This window comes from Eretmochelys imbricata, chromosome 2, assembly GCF_965152235.1.
Source record: "Eretmochelys imbricata isolate rEreImb1 chromosome 2, rEreImb1.hap1, whole genome shotgun sequence".
Classification (NCBI taxonomy): domain Eukaryota; kingdom Metazoa; phylum Chordata; order Testudines; family Cheloniidae; genus Eretmochelys; species Eretmochelys imbricata.
This window is the reverse complement of record NC_135573.1, coordinates 35,440,138-35,466,463: the sequence shown is the minus strand read 5'-3', so window position 1 is coordinate 35,466,463 and position 26,326 is coordinate 35,440,138. Positions and strand designations below refer to the sequence as shown.

The 26,326-nt window shown below is 39.8% G+C and overlaps 1 protein-coding gene across 2 annotated transcripts in view; it reads right to left on the bottom strand.

The window, feature by feature from the left end:
- Nucleotides 1–26,326, bottom strand: part of LRP12 (LDL receptor related protein 12) — a 103,048-nt gene that overhangs the window by 35,084 nt on the left and 41,638 nt on the right. The window contains exon 2 of one of the 2 annotated variants that reach the window (XM_077809886.1): nucleotides 17,540–17,596. The exons of the other annotated variant lie outside the window; for it this stretch is intronic. Within the exon in view, the coding sequence (XP_077666012.1) occupies nucleotides 17,540–17,596 (57 nt within the window). The remainder of the gene's footprint in view (nucleotides 1–17,539; nucleotides 17,597–26,326) is intronic. 2 annotated transcript variants of the gene reach the window in all.

Sequence of the window (26,326 nt, the reverse complement as noted above, 5' to 3'; positions counted from 1 at the left end):
ATTGTTTTGTGGATTTATAGATTTTTGTTTCAAAGTTGATCATTTTCAAAGACAACATTTTCAAAATCATTTGGCTATGACCAATCAAAATTGGCAACACAAAAAATACAACAAATGAACACAAAATAATTAACAAAAATGTGAGCTAAGTGGTCCAGAGAGGTTTCCGGGGTCATATAATAATGGACCACATAAAAGATTCAATTTATAATCTGAATAAAAAATTTTAAGACAGTTAACTGGTTTCACAATTCCCGCCCCCCACCCCAGAAACAGGCCATTTAAAAAAATAAAATAACAAAAAACCCACCACATTTTTGTTTGAAAATGATGGACTAACTCTTTAACATACACACTATAGTTGTGATAACCTCCACCCCTTTCCCAACTTTAGTATTCTGGTATGGCACAATCAATGTAAATCCATTTCTTTCAAGAGCTATGAAGTTTAAAAAAAACATTCAAATACTGGCAAATGTGCTTACCTTCTCTTTATCAGAATAAATATAATCAAGCAAAACAAGTTCATTTTGAGTATAAGAAAAAATTGCTTACAAAAAATAGTAATTTTTTTAAAAAGCTATATAATTAAATAGATGAGTTATATAGAGGTGCCATATTTATGGTACACATAAGATTTGGCTAACTATATGGCAAAAAAAGCAAATATCAAAATAAAGAAATATATCTTTTTATTCATTATTCAATAAATTGTTCACTTAGTAAAAGTTAATTGGTTTAGTTTTCAGGAAACCCCATAGGTGGTGCTCTTACCCCATTATACTTTGGAATGTTACATGCATTTCTATGTACTAGCACTGAAATACACACTGTTTGTGTTTGATACTCATGTTACTGGCAAGAATCAGACTCCGTGAATAGCAAGAAAAATGATTTTTAAAAGTTTACTATTTTCCTTGAATATCCTATTAACATGAACAAAAACCACAGAGTAAGAGACGAAAAACACATCTAAAGATTTTAAATGAAACGTTATTCTTGACAAGTACTTCATTACTGACAAAATACATATCTTAACTAAAAGTAGTTTATTTCAAGTAAAACACACACAATTAGAAAATCCATCTGGTTTTGCATGTTTGCAACCTGACGTATAAAACTTTGCTATATGACACATTTTAAGAAACTTTTGAATTTGCTTACATATATAATATCACGGCAAGTGAAACACTGTTAGAACCCCAAAATATGCACCAAAACACCTGTTCATCAAATTTGTGAAGCTGAACTTTCTAAAACTCTACATTCATTACAAGACATGCATAACTCATTTATTAAGAAAAGGTTGTCCCCAAAACAGGCAATAGCTGTAGATCTGTTAAGAAACTGTCTTACAACCTCTTCCCATTCTCAATACAATGTTTCCCCCTGTACAAAACTCCCCAACCACCCATAATTAACTTCTCCCAGCCATTTGCTAAAGAAATTAAATTGTAACAGTAAGTCATTTGTGCAAATGATGGCACCAAAAACAATTTTCACTTGTTATGCAAGTTTTTTAAAAAACATCGACATGAAAACTCTGTTCGTTTAGTATTATCAGTAAGAAAGTTGCAGTATTTATTAGCTATATAACTGACAAATTCCACAGACAGGTATTAGCATAAAGCCTTGAAACATGGCAAAAGATTGTTTCAATGCCTTAAAAGCACGTACATTGAAGCATATAATGACTACTGGGCATGAGTAGGGCCCTACCAAATTCATGGCCATGGAAAGCATGTCACGGACCACGAAATCTGGCCTCCTCCCATGAAATCTGGTCTTTTATGTGCTTTTCCCTATCCAATACAGATTTCAAGGGGGGGGGGGGGGATCAGCGATTCTCAAATTGAGGGTCCTCACTGAAAAGCGAGTTGCAAGGGGGGGAGGGGGTGTCACAAGGGGGTCACGGTATTGCCACCCTTACTTCTGTGCTGTCTTCAGAGCTGGGTGACCGGAGAGCAGCGGCCATTGGCTGGGCGCCCAGCTCTGAAGGCAGTGCCCTGCTAGGAGCAATGCAGAAGTAAGGATGACAATACCATACCATACCATGCCACCCTTACTTCTGTGCTGCTGCCTTCAGAGCTGGGCGGTCGGAGAGTGGCGGCTCCCAGCCAGCAGCTGCTGCTTTCCAACTGCCCAGCCCTTAAGGCAGTGCTGTCGCCAGCAGCAGTGCAAAAGTAAGGGTAGCAGTACCATAAACCTCCCCCCTTCAAAAACCTTGTGAGCCCCCCACAACTCCTTTTTGGATCATGACCCCTACAATTACAACACCATGAAATTTCAGATTGAAATAGCTGAAATCATGAAATTTACGATTTTTAAAATCCTGTCACCGTGAAATTGACTAAAATGGACTGTGAATTTGTTAGGGCCCTAAGCACATCAGAGGCACCACAACCTACTGCGTGTGATTATTGTTCTTAAAGAGAAACAGAATGGGAGATCCTGTAACATACATGGTTACCTGCTAGGGTTTTTATTGCTTCCACTAAAAAGAAAAATTTTTAAAGCATTTTTATGCTTTAAATGCTGGATTCTACAATATATATATATTCTTAGAGTGAACTCCGCATCTTTATCCATTTGAAACGATGCTTACATTTCAACTATAAGTGCCTTTCTCTATCAGCCTGTTAAAAACAAAATCAATTAGAATGAAATTTTCTGAGTAGCTCAGAGTAGGCATGGCACTTAAATCCAAGAAATCTTAAAAGTAGGGCTGTCAAAGTGATTAAAAAAATTAATCACAATTAATCGCGCTGTTAAATAATAACAGAATACCGTTTATTTAAATATTTTGGATGTTTTCTATATTTTCAAATATATTGATTTCAATTACAACACAGAATACAAAGTGTACAGTGCTCACTTTATATTTATTTTTGATTACAAGTATTTGCACTGTAAAAAAACAAAAAATAATATTTTCAATTCACCTAATACAAGTACCGTAGTGCAATCTCTTTATCATGAAAGTTGAACTTACAAATGTAGAATATAAAAAAAACTGCATTCAAAAATATAAAACAATGTAAAACTTTAAAGCCTACAAGTCCAATCAGTCCTACTTCTTTTTCAACCAATCGCTCAGACAAACAAGTTTATTTACATTTGCTGATAATGCCATCAGCTTCTTGTTTACAATGCTGTCAGCTTCCTGTTTACAATGTCTCCTGAAAGTGAGAACTGGCGTTCTAATGGAACTGTTGTAGCCAGCATCACAAGATATTTACGTGCCAAATGCACTAAAGATTCATATGTCCCTTCATCCTTCAACCACCATTCCAGGGGACCTGTGTCCATGCTGGTGATGGGTTCTGCTAGATAACAATCCAAAGCAGTGTGGACGAACGCATGTTCATTTTCATTATCTGAGTCAGATGGCACCAGCAGAAGGTTGATTTTCTTTTTTGGTGGTTCGGGTTCTGTAGTTTCTGCATTGGAGTCTCTCTCTTTTAACACTTCTGAAAGCATGCTCCACACCTCGTCCCTCACAGAATTTGGAAGGCACTTCAGATTCTTAAACATTGGGTTGAGTGCTGCAGCTATCTTTAGAAATCTCACATTGGTACCTTCTTTTCTTTTTGTCAAATCTGAAGTGACAGTGTTCTTAAAATGAACAACATGTACTGGGTGATTATCTGAGACTGCTATAACAGGAAATATATGACAGACTGCAGGTAAAACAGAGCAGGAGACATACATTTCTCCCCCAAGAAGTTCAGTCACAAATGTAATTAACACATTTTTTTAACAAGCATCATCAGCATGGAAGCATGTCCTCTGGAATGATGGCTGAAGCATGAAGAGGCATATGAATCTTTAGTGCATCTGGCAGGTAAATACCTTGCAATGTCAGCTACAAAAACGACATTCAAATGCCTATTCTCACTTTCTGGTGACACTGTAAATAAGAGTGTAGCATAATCTCCTGCAAATGTAAACAAACATGTTTGTCTTGGCAATTGGCTGACAAAGAAGTAGGACTGAGTGGGCTTGTAGGCTCTGAAGTTTTACATTATTTTGTTTTTGAATGCAGTTATTTAACGAAAAAAAATCTACATTTGTAAATTGCACTTTCACGACAGAGATTGCACTACAGTACTTGTATGAATTGAAAAATACTATTTCTTTTGTTTATCATTTTTACAGTGCAAATATTTGTAATAAAAATAATATACACTTTGAATTCAATTACAACACAGAATACAATATATATGAAAAAGTAAAAAAAACATGCAAAATATTTAATCTATTTCAATTGGTATTCTATTGTTTAACAGTGCGATTAAAACTGCCATTAATTGTGATTAATTTTTTTGATTAATCGGCAGCCCTACTTAAAAGTCACCACAACCTATTCTTCATTTGAAAATAATTCTATATTTTACCAGCACAGTTAAAAAATACAAACAAAAAAAAAACAAATTCTAGCAGTTATTCCTGCATATCACTGAGGGAATTTTCCTCCTGAAATGAGGAAGATTGCTTTTTGCCACAGGTAGAAAACTTTAACACTCTATCATAACCTATCACTCACATCACTCAGCTGACTACAAGACAGAAGCCTAACAATGTTGATACCAAACAGCTCTGTCTTAAAACATGTATAAATCTCTTCCTCCGGATCACTACAAACCTCACTATACTTACCATCCCATAGGTCTTTAACTTATCAGATATACACTCAGGTTTGTGTTCTTGTGACATGCCAGACCATTCATTGCTTGGCTTCTTAGCTTTAAGAAAAGTGTATTTCACTGAGGCTTGTTCTTGTTTGTCTTTCATGGGATGCAAGTAGGAATGCATAAATTTGACAGAGCTCACACACATCTGGTTTTTCTTGTCAATTTGCATTTGTACATGTGAGAGTAGATTTCTCTAGGAGTCACTCTCGGCACAGAATATTCAACTCAAATGAACTTCGGGATTTGATGTGCTGGAAGCAGATGGTAACTGCAGGTTAGCCACAAACGTTTTTGAAATTCTATCCATTTTTGTTTTATATCAGATATTTTATGAGTTTTAATAATATAACACTTTATGTTAACAGGGTGGTTTTGGGAGCATGAGAGTGACAGACTGATGATGCTCTGGCACTAACCAGCTCAAACAACAGAGTAGCTGCATAAAAAGAGAAGTCAATCAGAAAATACTCCAGGACATACCTAAGCTTTGTGAAGGGGGAATGCAATTTGGTTACAATGGAAGGTGCAAAGGAAAACTGTAAAGACTGGTAGGAATTAGTGAGTGTTGCAGATTAGCTGATTTTATCACAAGTTTCTCTGAATGGCAAGGCTAGGTAAATGAGTTAGAAGAGTTCTAACCTAGCAAGTCTGCTGTACTGAGTGGCCTTAGTACATGATATCTGGTTCAGCAGTTCAGGTAGACTGCTGAAGAGGTGTACCCTGAATTTTATATGATAGCTACCTGAAGGAACAAACGAAAGCATCTACGGGACAGGCTGACACACTGCATAATATTAGAATAGTGGTGAATGGTAGTTCCATTTCCAAAGGAAGAATTAGGTAGATGTGCAATAAAAAGCAAGAATGTCCTGCCCAAACAGTGAAGCCAACTGGGTTATAATTAAGGTTAAGATTTTGTCATGGTTATTTTTAGTAAAATCACAGACCGATCACAAGCAACAAACAAAAATTCACTAGTGACTTCACTAAAAATAACCAGAGGGTAGGGTTGGGGGGAATGACAGCTGAGCCTCATGGGGGGGAGCCCCACCACCATGAGGGGGAGGGTGGGAGTCCTGGCTGCAACCATGGTGGGGGGGGCCGCTGCAGTGCCCCGCTTCAGCCCCAGCTGCAAAGCAGGGGTGCACAATCAAAGCTACGGGGGGGGGAAGGGGAGGAGGACCTCCATAGCCACGCGGGAGAGCGCACAGTGCTGGCTCCAGCCCCGGCTTCAGCCACTGACCTCCGTGACTAAATTGTATCCTTAGTTATAATTAACTGGGAAAATAGTGATGGAGGAAGTTGCCAATACATCCTTGCCAACTCTCAGTTTTACTGTGATTTATATTTTTAGCCTTTATTTAAAATATCCTGTATTTCCCATTGTCTTCCATACTCTCCCTGTTAAAATGGCTGCTGTCCTATTGTTTTCAGTTAAATTGATGTCAAGCAGCCCCTACTGAATAGGGTTCTATCCAGTGTGATCATGGGGAGGGAGGACGTGGGAGAGCAAGGATTGAGACTATGGGTGCAATGGAATGTATAGGCAGAACACTGCACTGAAAGATAAGTAAAAATAGGATTTAAAAGAAGAGTGATAGTGGTGGACAGGGAGACAGGAATATGATAAGGAAGGGAGACAAACAAAAAGAACAGCAGCTTCCTCATTCCCAAGGTTTGAATAAGTTAAACAAATTCCCCCCTTAAGTTTTTGCATTTGTGCATTTAAAGGTTACATTTTTTGCCTGAACTGATTAAACAAAGTTGGAGGAAAGAGGGAAATCTCCCTACAGCTTAATAAAATCAAAAGAATCCAAACCAAAAGACAAGTAGTGGTGCAACCAGTGAAGGCACAACCCATATAGGATTAGACCTTTGGAGAGAAAAGCAGCTGTGGGAAGGGGCTAAGTTGAGTCAGTGGTCCTGGGATCTACTAAGAGAAGGGAATAAAGGGCTCCCTCCCCCCACAAGAATAGAGACATCCTGAAAATCATGAGGGAAATTTTGTAAGATGCAAAAGGCCAATACTAGTCAATTCCTGGGGAGGGGAAAAGAGGAAGAAAGTTGGGTGCCTAACTCCCAACTGACTTCTTTGAAAATCTCCTCCCATATTGTTTGTTTATAGGAACAGGATAGAATCTCTATATTCTGGTTGCTTGGTTAGTAGCTTAAGAAGAGAAAGAACCTGGCTATCATAGTTGAGGCCCACATATGGAATAGCAAGACACAGAGAATGAAGCAAGTATTCCTGTCAAGAACTGAGAGACTCTGACCCTTGTAGTTGTTTGATATCTCCGCTCGTTGGTGGAGGGATGGAGATAAATTGAGCTAAGCAGGGACACTTGGTATAAAAAGTCACTTGCTGGGCCAACTCAAGAGCCATAAACAGAGGCAGCTAACTGGAGTTTTGGAAGGAATTGAGAAGAGGTTGTGACAGTCTTTTCTTTCAGATACAGTGCTCGTGAGATTTCAAGATGGCCTGAGACTGAACAGTGGTGGTGACCTGCAACATCCATGGCATGTTCTCATTCCCCTGAAACAGGATCAGAAGGTTCACCCCACCCCAAGTTCAAGGAAGAAAGGAGCTGGCCACCAAGGAGTTGGAGAGACAGGAAGTCAGTTGAGGCCTGGCAGTTCATAACCATCCGAGGCAAGAGGTCATGTGAGCATTCTACATGATTGCAGACTGATGAGGATGGGCAGGCTGTGCCCACCAGAGAGAAGAAGACCAGGAGGAATTCCACATATCTAGAAGTTTCCAATCGATACCAGGCCCTCAGTGTGGAAACTGTGGAAGATACCTCTCAAGATGCAGCCAGTCCAAGGGGATGGAGAAATGTACATCCACACCTGTGGATGGAAGCTCAGCCCAATCCGTAAGAAAAAAAATCAAGTTTCCCACAAAAAGTTCTCCAACTGTTCAACAAAGACAGAGAATCCTTTCTCAGAAGAATTGAAAGAACACTTTGCAACGGAATTGGACAACAGGACAGCGTGCTGCTGCCTTCCCACAGCCAAGACATAAAATATCACTCTAATATTGGACAGGCTTGTGAAGTTGTTGGGCAAGGATCCAATGGTGATGGTTCACATCAACACTAAAGACAATGTGTTGTGGGATAGCTCATAGATAACAGATTACTTCAGGAAACCTGGAAGTGTGCTGAAGAAGAAGAAGAATATCCAGGTGATAGTCTCCAAGATCCTTCCTGTCCCATGAGCAAAGGAAGACGGAGCAGAAGATGCTGGAAGTAAACCACTGGCTAGGTAAGTGGTGTAGGGTAGATGGTTTTGTAGAATATTGGGGAGAGAGAGTAGCATTGTGTGGATAGGTTCCCTACAACTGGGGTGAAGATTATCTCCTTGGGAAGAGGCTGGCTAAAGTAATCAAGACAGTGTTAACAAAAGGGGAGGGTAGAAAAGGAAGATGAGAGCTCTGAAAATAGAGCACTGAGAACAAAAAATTGATCAAGAAAGGACATGAAAAGAAGAAATTCATGAACTGCCTTAAGCACAAATGCAAGGAACACGAATAACAAACAAGATGAATTCAAATTGCTCATTTATGAACACAAATTAGAGATCTTGTTGCTATCACTGAAACCTGGTGGGATGAGTCACATGATTAGAACATTAAATCGATGATTATAACCTATTTAGGAAGGATTAAATGGGAAAAAAAAGAGAGAGGGGAAGTATCTCTCTCTGTCACAAATTGCATTACCTGTTTCCAAATTATTGATAACTCAGAACAAAATTATCTCAAATGTTTATAGATCAATGTCATAACAGACAAAGCACAAGATAGGATATTACCTGGTGTTTGTCACAGCTCAAATCAAACTAGCGAACAGATGACTGGCTCTTTATACACCTATCTATAACATGTATGAAAAAAAGCTGTGAGATCATGGGGAACTTCAATCTGAGTGACATATTGTGGTGGTCTCATACTTCCATTACTAAAACACCCTTAGGAAATTATTTAAAACATTTAGAACATCTAACTCAAAACGTGTTGCATCCAACACACAGGAATTCTATAGTAGACCTTGTCTTGACATCTAAAGAGGAACCGATCACAGAACTGAAAGTTAATAGCAGCTTAGGCACAAGTGATCATGACTTGAACACATTTATAATGTGCAAACAGAATAAAGTCCAGACAGTAATAAAATATATACTTGGTGTTTTAAAAGGGCCAATTTCACAAAACTGAAAACAACTATTAGCCAGATCAGCTGAGAGGAAGAATTTAACCAGAAAATGTGAATGATATTTGGGAATAGTTCAAGAACACTTTACTGGATGCCAAAAAAAAACCCAAAATCAAGGGAAAAGGCTGTATTCATTAAAAAAACTGGCCTGGTTTAAAGGGGAAGTGAAGGCAGCTATATATTATTTTTTAAAAAAATTAAAACAAATAGAAGGGTAAGTTGATAGTAAAGAACATAAATCAGAAGCTAGGAACTGTAGAAAATTGATAAAGGAAGCAAACACAAGAATAAATACATGACCAGCAGAGGAGGAGTTTATAAAAGTATACTAGAAACAAAAAGAATCCTGCCAATGGTATTGGTCCATTACTCAATGGAAATGGCAGAATTATCAATAATAATGCAGAAAAGGATGAAGTGTTCAATAAATATTTCTGTTCTGTATTTGGGAAAAAAAGATGTAGTCATATCATATAACATTCTTACCATTCTTCACAGATACTAGTGGAATAGAAAGTAGCAGCTACTAAAGTTAGACATTTCTGAATCAGCAGGTCCATATAACTTGCATCCAAGAGTTTTAAATGAGCCAACTGAAGAGTTCACTGGAACGTTAAAGTTGATTTTCAGTGAGTTCCAGGAAACTAGAAGAAAGCTAATGTTGCACCAATATTTAAAAAGCATAAACAGGATGACCCAAGTAATTATAGGCCTGTCAGTCTGACATAGATCCTGAGCAAGATAATGGACTGGCTGAAACAAGATTTGATTAATATAATTAATGCCAATCAATATGGGTTTATGAAAAATATATCCTGTCAAACTAACTTAGTATCTTCTTTTGCTGAGATTACACATGTGGATAATAAGGGTAATAGTGTTGATGTAACAGACTTCTAAGACATTTGACTTGGTATTGCATGACATTTTGATTAAAAAACTAAAGATAAATTGAACATGGCAAACATTAAATGGATTAAAAGCTGGCTAACTGATAGGTCTCAAAATATAATTGTAAACAGGGAATCATTGTCAAGTGGGGTCCTGCATGGATCAGTTCTTGGCACTACATGGTTTAATATTGTTTATTAAATGACAGAAAACAAAATCATCACTAAAAAAGTTTGCAGATAACAAAAATTGGGGGAGTGGTAAATGATGAATAGAACAGGTCACTGATAAAGATAGTTTGGTAAGCTGGGTGCAAGCAAACAATACAGTACACCCTCACTATAACAAACCCCTGGGGATCTGAGCTATTTAGTCCTTATAGCCAGCGGTTCATTACAGGTAAAGAGCCCTGTTGTGGAGAGGGGCAGCTGAAACCTTGAGCCCCGCAGCAGAGCTGAGAGCTCCTCAGGCCCCCCATACTCCTCCTTCTTGTGGCCCTGGAGGAGCTGTCTGCCCTCCTCCCTACCACTTGCAGCCCCACCACCGGACTGGACACCAGGCAGGACTGGAGGTGGGATCCAGGGACCAGGTTCGCTATAGCCCAAGGTTCACTACTGCAAAGGGGGTTATAGTGAGGTTGTACGGTATGCATTTGAATAGTTAAATGTAAACATATACATCTAGAAACAAAGAATACAGGCCATATTTACATGATGGTGGGGACTATCCTGGGAAACAATGACTTTGAAAGACGAGGAGGGTATAGTGGATAATCAGCTGAATGTAAGTTCCCAGTGTGACGCTGTGGCCAAAAGGATTAATGTGATCTTGGATAGATGAAGAGGGGAGTCTCAATTAGAACATAAAAATGGCCATACTAGGTCAAGAGCAATGGTCCACCTAGTCCAACATCCTGTCTTCCGACAAAAAGAAAAGGAGTACTTGTGGCACCTTAGAGACTAACAAATTTATTTGAGCATAAGCTTTCCTGAGCTACAGCTCACTTCATCGGATGCATTCCAACAGTGGCCAATGCCAGATTCATCAGAGGGAATGAACAGAACAATAATCGAGTGATCCATCCTATGTCGTCCAGTCCCAGCATCTGGCAGTCACAGGCTTAGAGTAGGTCTACATTGCAATTAAAAACCCATGGCTGCCCATGCCAGCTGGCTCAGGCTAAAGGGCTGTTTAACCACAGTATCGATGTTCGGGCTTGAGGCCAGACTCCAGGACCCTGAGAGGTGGAAGGGTCCTAGAGCCCAGCATCCAGCCCAAGCCTTAATGTTTACACTGCAATTAAACCATCCCTTAGCCCGAATCCAACAACCCTGAGTCAGCGGGGCACAGACCAGCTACGGGTGTCTAACTGCAGTGTAGACATATCCTTAAGGATACCAGAGTATGCAGCTGTGTTCCTGACCAGCTTGGCTAATAGACGTTGATGGACATATCCTCCATGAACTTATCTAACTCTTTTTAAACCCACTTTTACTTTTGACCTTTGACAAGTTCCATAGGTTGACTGTGTGTTGTGTGAAGTACTTCCTTTTGTTTGTTTTAAACCTGCTTCCTATTAATTTAATTGGGTGATGCTCTACTTATTGTGTTATGTGAGGGGGTAAACAACACTTCCTTATTCACTTTCTCCACACCATCCATGATTTTATAAACCTCTCATATCTCCCCTTAGTCCTCTCTTTTCCAAGATGAACAGTCCCAGTCTTTTTACCCTCTCCTCATATGGAAACTGTTCCATACCCTTAATTATTTTTTTTTGCCCTTTTCTGTACTTTTCCCCATTTTATGTATCTTTTTTTCAGATGGGGTGACCAGAACTGCATGCAGTATTGAAGGAGTGGGTGTACCCACGGCTTTATATAATGGCATTATGATACGGTCTTATTATTTATCCTTTTCCTAATGGTTCCTAACATTCTCTTAGTTTTTTTGACTGCCACTGACCATTGAGCAGATGTTTTTGGAGAACAATCCACAATGATCCTAAGATTTCTTTCTTGAGTGGTAACAGTTAATTTAGAGCCCATCGTTTTGTATATATAGTTGGGCTTATGTATTACTTTGCATTTATCAATACAGAATTTCATCTGCTATTTTGTTGCCTAGTCACCCAGTTTGGTGAGATCCCTTTGTAATCCTTTATAGTCTGCTTTGGACTTAACTATCTTGAGTAATTTTATATCACTTGCAAAACTTTGCCACCTCACTGTTCACCCCTTTTTGCAGATTATTTATGAATATATGTTGAACAGCACTGGCCCCAGTATAGATCCTTGGGGAACACAGCTATTTACCTCTCCCCACTGTGAAAACTCATTTATTCCTACCCTTTGTTTCTTGTCTTTTACCCAGTTACTGATCCAAGGGATAACCTTCCCTCTTATCCCATGACTGCTTATTTTGCTTAAGAGTCTTTGGGTGGGACCTTGTCAACCGCTTTATGAAAGTCCAGCTACACTACACCCCTTTTCCATGTTTGTTGACCCCCCTCAAAGAATTCTAATAGATTGGTGAAACATGCTTTCCCTTTACAAAAATCATGTTGACTCTTCCCCCAGCAAATCGTGTTCATTTGGGTGTATGAAGATTCTGTTCTTTACTAAAGATAGTAGAGAGTTTACTTTACCTCTACATTTTGCATTGATGAGACTGCTGCTAGAATACTGTGTCCAGTTCTGGTATCCACAATTCAAGAAGAATGTTGATAAAATGGAGAGGATTAAGATAAAAAAACACTAGAATGATTTAAGAATTAGAAAACATGCCTTATAGTGGTAGACTTAAAGAGCTCAATCTATTTATTTTAACAAAGAGATTAAGGAGTGATGATTACAATCTATAAATATCTACATGGGGAACAAATGTTGGATATTGGGACCTTCAATGAAGGTTTAACAAGACCCCATGGCTGAAGCTAGACAAATTCAGACTAGAAATAAAGCTTATATTTTTAACAGGGTAATTAACCGCTAGAACAATTTACCAAGGGTTGTGGTGGACTCCCCATCACCGGCTATTTTAAAACCAAATTTAACGTTTTTCCTAAAAGATATGCTCTAAGAATGATTTTGGGGGATCCAAAAATAGGGAGGATTTCAGCCCCCCGCACTTTCTTTTTTTAAGTGGGGGGGGGAATCATCAGAAATTGTTGACTCAGATTTGATAAGATCGTTAAAGGGGAAAAGGAGCCAGAAGAGTGTCTTTAGGATAATATTTACCAGCCACTAGAACACAGCTGAAGAAACTTAAGCTGAAATGCTGAAGGAGACAGCTAAAACGCTAGCCACCATCTGCACTGCAAAACTGACAATGTTCATAAACATTGTTTATGAACAAGGCACACAGAGTGATTTTTTTTTAAAAAACTTTTTTTAAAACCACCAATACAGAGAGGTGTTAAAACTGTACAAGTTGAGATTATTTATTTGGGTTTTGAAAAACCAATTCAGTAAATTCAATTTCACAATAAAGATGGGTCTGTAAAGGGTCACCATTATCAGCTTGCAATCTAGACAATTTAAATTGTAGGGCATTTTGTAAGGACTGGTCCTACTTTGAGCAGGGGTTGGACTAGATGACCTCCTGAGGTCCCTTCCAACCCTGATATTCTATGATAATACCCCTTGCCTATTTGTGTGCTTCTATAATCACATTTATCATTTTAAAAATATATTTCTCTCACATGTTGCCATGTGAATGACTCATACAAACAAAGGGGTAAGGGTGGGAACTTGAGTCATCACTCAGGGAATAAGATAGCAATATTAACTATATTGAACAAAATACATTTTCAAATGCAGCATATGAACAAGTTGAAATATTGAAAAAAAATACTCCCGTCTTTTTCATTAAGTACTTCTTTACCGAAAGTGTTATTTACTGAAGAAATGCCCCCTTCAAGAATTCCAAACCGGCATTTCTCTCCCCCACCTAGATATTTTTGAATGTCCAAACACTGGTTATACTAATGGCAGCTGACACGCAAAAAACTGCTCATACAAGAACACAGACAATATGATTCTGTCTTTTAACGCTATGCTGAAAAAGCTATGCTCATTTATATTAAGGAGCAAGTGCTAGTCTGACATACATAACCTGTTATCAACAAAAACACCAGGGATTATGCTATTTTATGCTATTAAAGCATTGTTTAGTAATGTAGTTTTAGAATAGCAGCATCAGAAGTCTACAGACAAGTCAAGACACCCATTTCATTCTAAACCCCTCTTCAGTCACAACTTTCTGGAAAAAAAAGTTTCATGCCTGTCTTTTTCAATGTCAGATTTAAAGTTGAATTTGAAAAGATCAAGGGCAAAAGCTTTTGGCCACCAGTTACAAATGTTTTTAAACAAGTTTTCTGGCTTTAAGGAAGTTGTTTTGTCTTTTAAAATGTCCTAATAAGATTACTTTGTTTTGACTCACTGGGGTATGTAATCCTCAGTGAGGAATGATAAATTTTGGGGGGAGGGAGGGAAAGCTTTGAAAAGACAATTGTAGTTGTTTGAAAGGCAGGTATTGAACATGTGCAGTATGTCCTTATCCTTACTGATTTAAGTGCATACTTCACGCATCTGCAGTATAAGGCATGGACACATTTAAAAACAGGGTACAAATGGATCATTGGGTGTTTTTTTTCTCTCCAGAACTACTTATTTCACTCACCTCCACCCTTCTCCCTTTTAATCATTTTAATCATTACATTATATTGCAAAACAATCTGAGATTAATGTGCAGAAAGCAGGTCAAGGGCAAGAAAACTAAAAAAAATTCTGCATTGAAAAATCTCCACCATGCACATTTAGGAGAAAGAAGGTAATAAGTAAATTAAACTATTTATTTATTGTTTCCAGCTGGGAATATATATATTTGGAAACTGACATTTACAAAAATTAAGAACCATATTGCTGTCTTACTCCTCAGGATCTGGCAGCCCCCTAGGGTATGTCTATGCTGCAATTAAACACCCATGGCTGGCCCAGGCCAGCTGACTTAGGCTGTCGAATTGTGGGGTAAATGTTTGGACTCATCACACAGCCCTAGCTCTGAGACCCTCCCATCTCGCAGAGTCCTATAGCCCATGCTCCAGCCCAAGCCCAAAACATCAAAACCACAATTAGCCCCTCAGCCCAAGCCCAAGTCAGCTGGCACAAGCTAGCCAAGGGTTTTTAATTGCTGTGTAGACATACCCTTACAGTCTGCCCTAACACCACGGGGAGAAGTTGTGTTATTCCCTTTTCCTAGCACAGCACAGGTCACCCTCTGCATTGGCTCAGCTGTGCTGGTCAGATTGTTAGGGGACTGACCCAAGACTCCACCACTTTCTACCCATCCACACATGAAAAGGGGTAGCAGCAGATGCTTTCTCCCCCTGAATTGTGACACATGATGCAGGTTGTCACAAGGAGAAAAGGGATGAGGTCCAGGAGAAGAAATCCAGTAAGTTAACAAAAATTGTGGCACGCTATTTTACATTTTTTGTGAGGCTGGGTCCACCCCATTTTTAACAATGACCATACATAAGACCTGTAAACATCTGTGCTATTTATTATTTATACATGCCTGGCACTTTACTACTTTGCACACCAAATCTGAGGAAATGATGATGATGCAGAAGCAGTAGGACAGCAAAGGTCTACTGTAATCTGAATTTGACAAGTCATCACCTGACAAGCAATGGAAATAAAATAAAATAAGTAGTATGATGGAGAGGGCCAACTAATCAGAAACTTACCTAAATAAAAGTATCTTCATATAAAATGAGAAGCTTAATCACGACACTATATCGCAATAAAAACAAAAACAAAAAAACCACACACACCAAGGATAGGATTTTCAAATTTTGTTAATCTCTTTCACTAAGCAAAAGCGAGAGCTGAATTTACATCCTGGCCTCCTTCTCAAAAGACAACTTGGAAAAGGCACTGGTTCCCAGGAACTAATGGGAGTTTCCCCATGAGATTATAGGAGCTGGCTCTCTTCACCTTCAATTTTACTAGGCTCTGAGAATGCCTTTTGAAGTCTCCCATAATACCCCACACTAAGCAAGAAAGGTCTAATCCCGCACTACGGTCAGAGGAAGTCCCATCCCTCAGATCCTGCTGGGCATGCTCCAACTGCTGTGTTAGTATAAAGGAGAACAGCTCAGCTCAGTCTGGGCTGGCCACCGATGAGGAAGCACACTTGGTAGAGGCTACAGACCAGGAGCAGCTACAGCCCCTGACAGCAGGAACTAAAGATCTCGAGGACCAGACCGGAGACCTGCTACCTATAGTCAACCAGCAGGAGTTCAACTTTCAGGGAGCTACCTGGTTTTAGGAAACCCGGAGACCTGAACAACAGCTACTAGAACCACGGTAGGAAGTGGCCCAGGGAGGCGGAGTGAATGGTATCTTCCACCTGTAAAAATTCAGTTGTGTTGTGGTCAGAAATCCACTGACTGGGTGATGAATGTTCTCGTCACAGACAGTTGGCGGCAGCCCTTGACTCTGGTCACTACGCCGTGCAACCCTGCATCCGAGGGCTGCTATACTGACTCTGGCAACTAGGCCACGTAGCCCTGAACCCAAGGGCAGCCACCTTGACTCTGTCCATTGAGCTGCACTGTTTTGAGTCCCAGGACAGTCTGGTAGACTTGTAACCATGGTGCCACCACAACCCCACTCCACCTCAAAGGGGGACAGGGTGTGCGTACACTGCAACACCACTGTTTTGGGCAGATGTACCAGAAAGTGTGGGATAGATACCAAGAAGGCACTGTAATGGAAACCGTGCAGTACAGTAAAAAGATGGTTGCAAAGTAAAACTGCAACCCAAACAGCCAATTTGCACTACTGGTCCTTACATGGGTGCTATCTCATCTGTATGTTTACCAGTAGCTTAATTCTCTAAAGTACAGATATCCTAAATATATGTATGAGCCGTGAAAAATTCTGCCCACAGCCCACCTGACAGCGTTTCAATCTACTAGCCTTTTATCTCTGGAGACAGAAGTTACAAATGAAGATTACTTGAGTGTCACCTAGTCCCTTCGTGGACATTTGTCCACACCACAAACACACAATGTTTCAGCACAAATGGTAGTTACTCCTCAGAAAAGACCCAAGAGCTACAATAATTAGAAGGCTGCAGGCAGGACTGTGGTATAATATATTGGCAAAGGAGTGGAGCAACCCTTTAGCACTACTTGTCCACACTCTGGCCTGTATTATACCAGCATCTATCAGTTCCTCAATTTCATGAGCTGCAATTTTTTTTTATTATTATTATTTATTATTAAAGAAACTGTGCAGTCAAGTGAATAGTAGTTTCAGGTACTGTGTCAATCTAATCAACAAAAATGTATAACTTCTGGATATGTTATTCTTTGATAGCAAGAGTGTCCAAAATTACATTTCAATAAATTTCATTTCACAAAACTTTGCTGTGGAAAGAAAATATCAATTCAACTTAAACCAACTTTTCTCTTAGTTCAATGTTTGTATGGAAAAATAATTAAGCAGTCCACTTAGAAAAGCATAATCTGTTCATGAGCATGCAGGTATCAATTTTATCTTATGAGACTTTTTCCATGTTCCAGTTGCTTCATTCCTTATTACATGCTGCAAAAGGCAGTAATAATTTTTATAGCCAAATATCTCTTCTTAAGATACCAGGTGGCTTTCAATATTTACCATTTAAGTCATGCATGAAATTTAAACATTACAAAAAATGACTTACCAGTTGACACTCCTGAAATATGCACATTTTCAGAATGTTCTGCAAGAGCACCATTTCCTAAAATTAAACATAATGAATAAACTAATTTCCAAGATAAAATTTGTAAAAATTCTTCAGATACCCTTCTATAGAAAAGAGAACAAAACTGAGCTGCTTTGATTAATATTCAATATTTGAGATCCTAGGCCTCTTCTACAACACTACCTTTGAAAGAGATTAGAAAAACACAACTATTGTACAATTATGAGGAAAACAAAGCACTTTTATCAGTCTGTATGGAGTGGTTGAATAAACTCGAAAATTAGGGAAGGAGAACCTGGTGAGTTTTGGGGTTTTGAGAAACTTCCAGTACATTAAAAAAAAAAGGGGGGATTTGGATTTCCTGCAACATTTTTACTTTATTTCAATCATTTTGTTTTTCAGGGGAAGTTAGTTTAATGAACCATTTTTTTAAACAGAGAAACAAAAAGGAAAGCAATTGCTATGCAAACAAAGACATCCATGAGAGATAACTTTGCTAATGAATGCTGCCTGCTCATCTATCCAAGAAGATAAATTTCGATCTAACCAGTGACTAGCCACCAATGTGCACTGCAAATTAAATGTGCCATGCAAAGACTGTATGGAAAAAAGTGTATTAAAAACTGAGGGCCAAAAAAAAAGGATATTTTTTATTGTCAGCCACTGCTCTGCTACACTATGTTACAAATTTAAGTTCATGTTTCTCTGATGGAATTTGTTCCTCTCCATGTTGGGTTTTTTGCATTTGTTCATTTCATCCCATTTTATGTAATATTTATTTTTTTAATTTCTACTCCTCTGTTTCTTTGTGCATTTCTCCCTGTGGCACATCAACTTTCACTCTCCCTTTCTTTCCACTGCAATTTTTGTTAACCTTTACCACTGTTTTTGGAGTCTCCTAATAAGGATACCTCTGCAGCAGCCCATTTACCGTATGTGAAGTTGCGGATCACACAAGACAGCTGTTTTCATAAATGGTTTGCATTGATCAGATAAAGGAACCTATAGCTAGAAACAGACCAGTAAGACAGTTTTGCAGCCACAAACAGGACTCAACCCCAAAAAGATCTGTCCGAGTTCTTAACTCAGAACCTATGTTGGGGGGAAAGGGTAGAAGAGGAGGGGAAGAGATGGGAAGAAGAGTTCTTCCATTCGTCTACTGGAAAATATATAGAAAGTGACAGGACAAAGTATGAGGAGAAAGTATGTGTTTATGAAAATTCTAACACAAATTGGAAAGCGTATGATCAAGAACAAATCTCATAATGCTCAACAGCTGTGTTTAGTAGTTACAAAAAAATGCTTCCTGTGTGATAGCAAAGGAACAGCAAAGATGGAGCAAGACTATTCTTTCACTCACTTCCCAAGAAAAAACTGTACAATCATGGGATGAAAAAACACTGAAGAAAAAAAAGACAATTTCCAAGTTGTTTCCATTTCTCAGTATTTGAAAACGATCCTTTTTTAAAAAAAATTTGTGAATGTTATTGAAATTTCAGTTATGATTTTGATAGTTCAATAATATTTGTGATAAAAATTTTCAAGGAACACTATAGCAAAATCCAAAGATTTCTAAATTGAGTTTTGGTTTGTTGTTTAAAGAAACACCACATTCCAACAAAAAAGATTAATTTGAAAAATTTTAAAAACTTCATTAATGATGAATAGTTTCAGTCCAGCTGAACAAATAGGATTGTCAAAATTGAAAGGAAAACCTATACCCATATCCAAACATTAAACCACAATTAATTCTTTATTGACCACACTACACAAAAGTTTAAAATATAGCCTTATATGACACATCAAATTTAAAGCTGTTTCCATTTTACACAGAGGAAAATCTAGATATTCACATTACAAGAAATTTTTGTGCCTCTGATTTATTTTCAAGTTTTTAATAACAGTTGGCCTTTCTGAGCCTGTACTGTAAGCAGCACTCTTGCTTTAAAGTGATATTATTTTGTGACAGTGGTGGTATGGTGGCCTCAAGGGATCACAAACCAGCTTTGTCCTGTTTTTCTACTGGTTTAACAATTATAAGAAAAACATTATTATTAAATAATTAAACCTTTTGTTTTAAATTACAGACCTTTTATCCTGTGAATTGCAGTAGGGATTATTCAACATTTTCATTAGTATTTTTAAACAGAGGTAACAAGCATTCTAAATTAAATTTGTAAATGTTATTAAATTTGGAGGCAAAGTGAACAGTGGAACAGATGAAAATGAAGGAATTTACAGAGGTTAGAAATATGTACAGAAAAACTAAAAGGTATTTGTCTGAACTGAAACAAGCCCATACATCTGAGAGAAAAATCATCCAAAACTGATATTCAGCAGACAGGAAAGACTTCAGAAGTAGTAATATCCAGAAGATCTAGACAATAAATGAGCTTGCTTTTCCAATGAGATTGAGAAAGGAAGAAAACCAAAGTAATTTTGGGCTGCATATACAGGAAAATGATGTTACAGACTAAGAAGGTAATAGTTCTGATGAAACCACATCTAGAATATGTCATATATTCTGGACACAATATCAAAAGCTATTGAAAAGCTGGAAGAAATTTAGAGAACAACAACAGAATTATAAAAAGATTAGCGGGAATGATTTAAGATTAAGAAAGTTATCTATAGCTAACTTAGACTGTCAGGAACAAACAGGAGTGGAAACATATAACCCTTAAAATAGCTGTATACACCAAGAATGGATAGGAATTGTTATGACCACACAACAGGACATAAATTGGAAGTAATGAGGTTAGATCAAGGGTTCTCAAACTATTTACCAAAGTATTTTCCAAGTTTCAAAACAAAGCTGTGATCACTTTTACTCGGTCGTCAATTTTGGCTGACCAATTAAGATTGATTTCCTGCTATTTTGAACCCCCAAAATGATTTCTTATTTTCTAATTTGGTTTCTCTATGCATCTCAACTCAGAGAGAGAGAGAAGATATATAACACTTCCTACCAGCAGACAGAAATGGTGGGGGGGGGGAGTTTGCAGGAAGCATGCAGTGTTCCTTCATAACAGCTTGGTCAAAGAACCAAAAAGCCCATATGCTCCCCACCTCTAAGTGTTGAAAGGGAACTAATATATGGAAAAAAGCCACGTAGAATAGGGAGTAGTTACTACTCAGGATATTTTCCTCACCCAATTCCAAAAGGCTTGGAACCACGTAGGAAAAAAGGTCAGGATAAGAGATGGGGGTAAAGCTGGGAGGAGTCACAGTAAATAGAATGGCTCCACCTACCAGACTGATGATATAAAACAGACAGTCTTTGGAAAGTTAATGATGCTTGATGTTTAATTCGTTAATGCTGGTAAACCACCTCAAAATCCTTTTAAGAAAGGATATAAATGCAAGTACTTTACTCGTGAGGGAATTCTGTGTCACTGAGCACGCGCAGAATTTATGTCTCCTGGAGATTTGTTTGCTTCCCTGCAGAAAAATGACTTTCTGACAGGGAAGCAAAGGGAAGCCACAAGAGTGGTCATTCGACCCTCCCCATCAATATGTTTCGGGTCCCCAGGGCAGCCAGCAGAGAGGTAAATCACCGTGGGGCAGGTGGTGGGACTGGGGAAGATCCAGCTGGTGACTCCTACCTTGCGTCGGGCTCAGCTGCTAGTCACAGCTGGGCTGGGGAGGAAGGGACTTCCTCTTCCCCTGCATGGCATCAGGGGCTGTGTCAGACCCACTCCCAGGTTTTTCCCCCAGCTGCAGGATGCTCTGCGAACTCCCCATCCCTCCCTTCCCCGCTTCCTGTGCCCATCGCTCCTCAGCTGAAGGGGTAGGGATCCGTATACAAGGAGCTGCTCCCCCATCCACCCAACCCCATGCATCCAGATCCCCTCATACCCAGGTCCTCCTGCCTAGCCTCATTCCCCTGCACCTGGACCATCTTGACGAGCTACCAGTACCCAGATCCTCACCCCACCAAGCCCCAACCAGCTGTACCTGGATCCCCACCCCACTGAGCCCCACTCCCCCAGCATCTCAACCCCCCACTCAGCCCCCCCTCACCCAGACCCCCACGAGCCCCATTACCGTTGCACCCAGAACCCACAACAATTCTGTGAATCCAGATCCCCGCTGCAACGATATCTCCCACTGAGGTGCCTGCACTCAGATTGCCCCACACAGAATCCTCTCAACCCATACCTGCATACCTCCACATTAAGCCCCTCCACACTTGGATCCTGCTTGCTGAGCCTGCCTGCCCACACAGAGGGTCAGGGCCCTGGGGTATTTCTGGGGCAGACCAGGTCCCAGCACTGAGTGAGGGTTGGGTGCAGCCTCACCCCAAGTCTGTTTAGTATGGGGATGGGGGAGCTGCACAGTGATCTCCCACCTCTGTGCAGCCAGAGGCCTGTGCTCCCCACTGCCATGCTGGAGCCTCCACATTTATTTGACAAATAAAATTTGCAGAATTTTAAAATATTGTGTGCAGAATTTTTAATTTTTTGGTGCAGAATGCCATCAGGACTAATACTTGGACACACACTTACGAAGTACAGAGATGACGCACACTTAGGTCACCTTGGAAGCAGACAGAGTTGTGACCCAAGCCTTTAATTTCACAATTCTTAGTTCTGACCAACATCCTGTCTAACTGGTTAGTGAATGTGGCTTACTCCTGAGATGGGAAGAAAGAATGCCTCGCCCAAATAATTAGCCAATAGTGATTCTTAGAAAGTACTTAACTCTGAACATGTAGTGCTGAAATGGTCTGCTCCTCTGATTTTTGCCCAAATTAATCAGTTGTCCAAATAGGATGGACATACACTTTTCTGGGAAGAAAGAAATGCCATGGCACTAGTAAAAAGTGCAGGAAGTTACAGATTATCTGAAGTGCTCTGATGTAGGCAAAGTTCAGTGCAGACTAAAAACAAGAGAAATTTCTGATGAACAAGGTGAACAATGATACAAAAATAAGCATCTTGAAGACTGATTGCATACAATTTTTCTTTGACTAACTGTGCCTTCATTTTCTATCAGAAGGTAGTCTTGCATAGACCAGTATTTCTATCCTTATCGATCTTGGGCTATCAACAGTTACAGTTTGGAATTTCAAGATTAAAAATAACTAATTGTGCCTCAGTGTTGAAGAGCGAAATGGCAAACTTCACCTTAACTGTAAGCTCCTATTATTATATTCAGTCAGATTGGACATATATATTGCATTTATGTAAATCCTATTTTAAAGTGTTGAATATTTTTCAGTGCACACAAAGTAAAACACGTTCGTAATATATACATGCACTGTCTGGGAATACTTTACTGATTCAATTAATTTAATTAAATTTGGAGAAAATACGTAAACACACACACACACACAGACTGAAGAAATGCAAAGCCTGTTTTAAAGAGGAATTCATCTGATTGCTGAAATAAAAAAAGGTCTTTATCCAAGTGAAAAATATGAAGAATTAACCATGCTATATTTTTGCAATCAGACCCAGTAATTATTCCCTTCCTCCAAAATTTTTGCAGACATGTCTTCTCACACGCTGAAGCCTTCCATGTCAAGATCAAGTCTGGGCCATTATTTTTAATAGCCAGATTATGAAACCTAAAATAGAGGTTTATAAATTGAAGACCTGCCATGGCAAAAGTGCTATAAAAAGTGATAACTATAGCTAATTTAACAAAAGCTAAAATGTAATGTGCTAGCATTATGCCATAGCACCACATTGGATGGAAGCACTTCTGTTGAACACATAATTATCAGGGATAAGGTGTCAAAATGAACAGCTCTTAATGCTTTACCACACCATGTGCACTTCAATTTGCTGTAATTTTCAGCACAATACATTGTATGAGCCATTCTGGTTGGTTTCCTTCAGCTGCTTTCCAAAGGCTGTCTATCTTTGTAACCTGACAAACATTAACTGAGCAAGAAATGTGTGGCCATCCATTTTGCAGGTCTGCTCAGTCACAAGGCAGGTACACATTCACTTGTTGGTTATCAGAAAAGTCTTACCAAAGCTAAAACACAAAATTTAACCAGACTGCATCTTGAAAAAAATAGGTTGTCTAAAAATCTAAATTTTAAAAATTCATTATTTGTTGCATATGTATTCTTATGTTACTTTATTACAGTCAACCACTTATAGAGGTGGAGCAAACAAAACACTTCTCCCACATATTTTTGCCATTATAACAAATGTTTGCAATCTTTATTTAAACTGTAACTCCTAAGCAGGGGGGATAGAAAGTGAATCTGACATAGGAGACAAACCTTAAATTAAACATGTACCTACTGATAGAGATTCACTTTGATTTAGAAGAATTGCAGTGGTTTGAAAAATCTTACTTCCAAACATGTGGTAAATTAAAATAAAAGTTTTGTTTTGTTTTTTTAAATGATCTTCCAATGGTCTTAGTATCACTGTGCATATATGCATGTCAATGTTATATGGCATTGTTTATCAGACTCAAATCTGGAAGACTGTCTTAATGTATAAAAAATCATCATTCAATATTATACTTCAAGGTGCGTACAAACCATGGTCTTGTTGACTACACACTTGCCTACCTGAACACCGAATGAATCAGGGGCACAATCATCGACTCTGAATACTGAAGGCCTAAATCTGCTCTCCATTATACCAATGTATGGTCAGAGTAAATGCATTTCCTTAGGCCATGTGTACACTATGAAAGTACTCCAATTTTACATAAGTCGATTTTTGGGACAGATTTTATCAAGTCGAGTGCATGCGTCCACACTAAGCACATTAATTCGGTGGTGTGCGTCCACAGTACCGTGGCAAGTCGACATTCCTAGCGGTACACTGTGGGTAGCTATCCCACAGTTCCTGCAGTCCCCGCTGCCCATTGGAATTCTGGGCTGAGCTCCCAGTGCCTGATGGGGCCAAAAATCTGTCGCAGGAGGTTATGGGTAAATGTCATCAGTTAACTCTCCCTCTCTCCGTGAAAGCAACAGCAGACAATCATTTCGCACCCTTTTCCCTGGATTGCCCAAGCAGACGCCATAGCACAGCAAGCCTGGAGCCCGTTCAGCTCACCGCAGCAGTTATGACCATTGTAAACACCTCGCGCATTATCTTGTGGTTTATGCAGAACCAGCACCTGAAAAACCATGCGAGGAGGCGACAGAAGCAGGGTGATGAGGACATGAACACAGATTTCTCTAAAACCGTGGTCCCCAGCAATTTGGAGATCATGGTGTTTCTGGGGCAGGCTCATGCCGTGGAACACCGATTCTGGGCTCGGGAAACAAGCACAGACTGGTGGGACCGCATGGTATTGCGGGTTTGGGATGATTCCCAGTGGCTGCGAAACTTTCGCATGCATAAGGGCACTTCCATGGAACTTTGTGACTTGCTTTCCCCTGTCCTGAAGCACAAAAATACCAAGATGAGAGCAGCCCCCACAGTTCACAAGCGAGTGGCAATAGCCCTGTGGAAGCTTGCAACGCCTGACAGCTACCCGTCAGTCGGAAATCAATTTGGAGTGGGCAAATCTACTGTGGTGGTTGCTGTGATGCAAGCAGCCAACACAATCACTGAGCTGCTGCTATCAAAGGTAGTGACCCTGGGAAATGTGCAGGTCATAGTGGATGGCTTTGCTGCAATGGGATTCCCTAACTGTGGTGGGGCTATAGACGGAACCCATATCCCTATCTTAGGACTGGACCACCTGGGCAGCCAGTACATAAACCGCAAGGGGTACTTTTCAGTGGTGCTGCAAGCACTGGTGGATCACAAGGGACAATTCACCAACATCAGCGTGGGATGGCCGGGCAAGGTACATGACGCTCGCATCTTCAGGAACTCTGGTCTGTTTCAAAAGCTGCAGGAAGGGACTTTATTCCCAGACCAGAAAATAACTGTTGGGGATGTTGAAATGCATATAGTTACCCTTGGGACCCAGCCTATCCTTTAATGCCATGGCTCAGGTAGTCGTACACAGGCACCCTGGACAGTAGTAAGGAGCTGTTCAACTATAGGCTGAGCAAGTGCAGAACGGTGGTAGCGTGTGCATTTGGACATTTAAAGGGTCGCTGGTGCAGTTTACTGACTCGCCCACACCTCAGCGAAACCAATATTCCCATTGTTATTGCTGCTTGCTGTGTGCTCCACAATCTCTGTGAGAGTAAGGGGGAGACGTTTATGGCGGGGTGGGAGGTTGATGCAAATCGCCTAGCCACTGAATATGCGCAGCCAGACACCAGGGTGGTTAGAAGAGCACAGGAGGAAGCGCTGCGCATCAGAGAAGCTTTGAAAACCAGTTTAATGACTGGCCAGGGTATTGTGTGACACTTCTGTTTGTTTCTCCCTGATGAAAACCCACCCCCTTGGTTGCCTCTAAATTCCATATAAGCCACCCGTCCTCCCCCCCTTTGATCACAGCTTGCTTGCAAAGGAAATAAAGTCACTATTGTTTAAAAAACATGTATTCTTTATTAATTGATTACAAAAATAGGGAGATAACTCACTAGGTAGCCCAGGTGGGGTGTGGGAGGAGGGAAGGAAAAGGCCACTTTAAAACTTCTTGAATGACAGCCTTCTGTGGTTTGGGCTGTCCACTGGGGTGGAGTGGTTGGGTGCCCGGAGCCTCCCCTGCATTCTTGGGTGTCTGCGTAAGGAGGCTATGGAACTTGGGGAGGAGGGAGGGCAGTTAAACAGGGGCTGCAACAGCACTGTGATCCTACGGCCGTTCATGAACCTCCACCAGACGCCGGAGCATGTCCGTTTGATCCCGCAGTAGCCCCAGCGTTGGCTCATACCTCCTCTGATC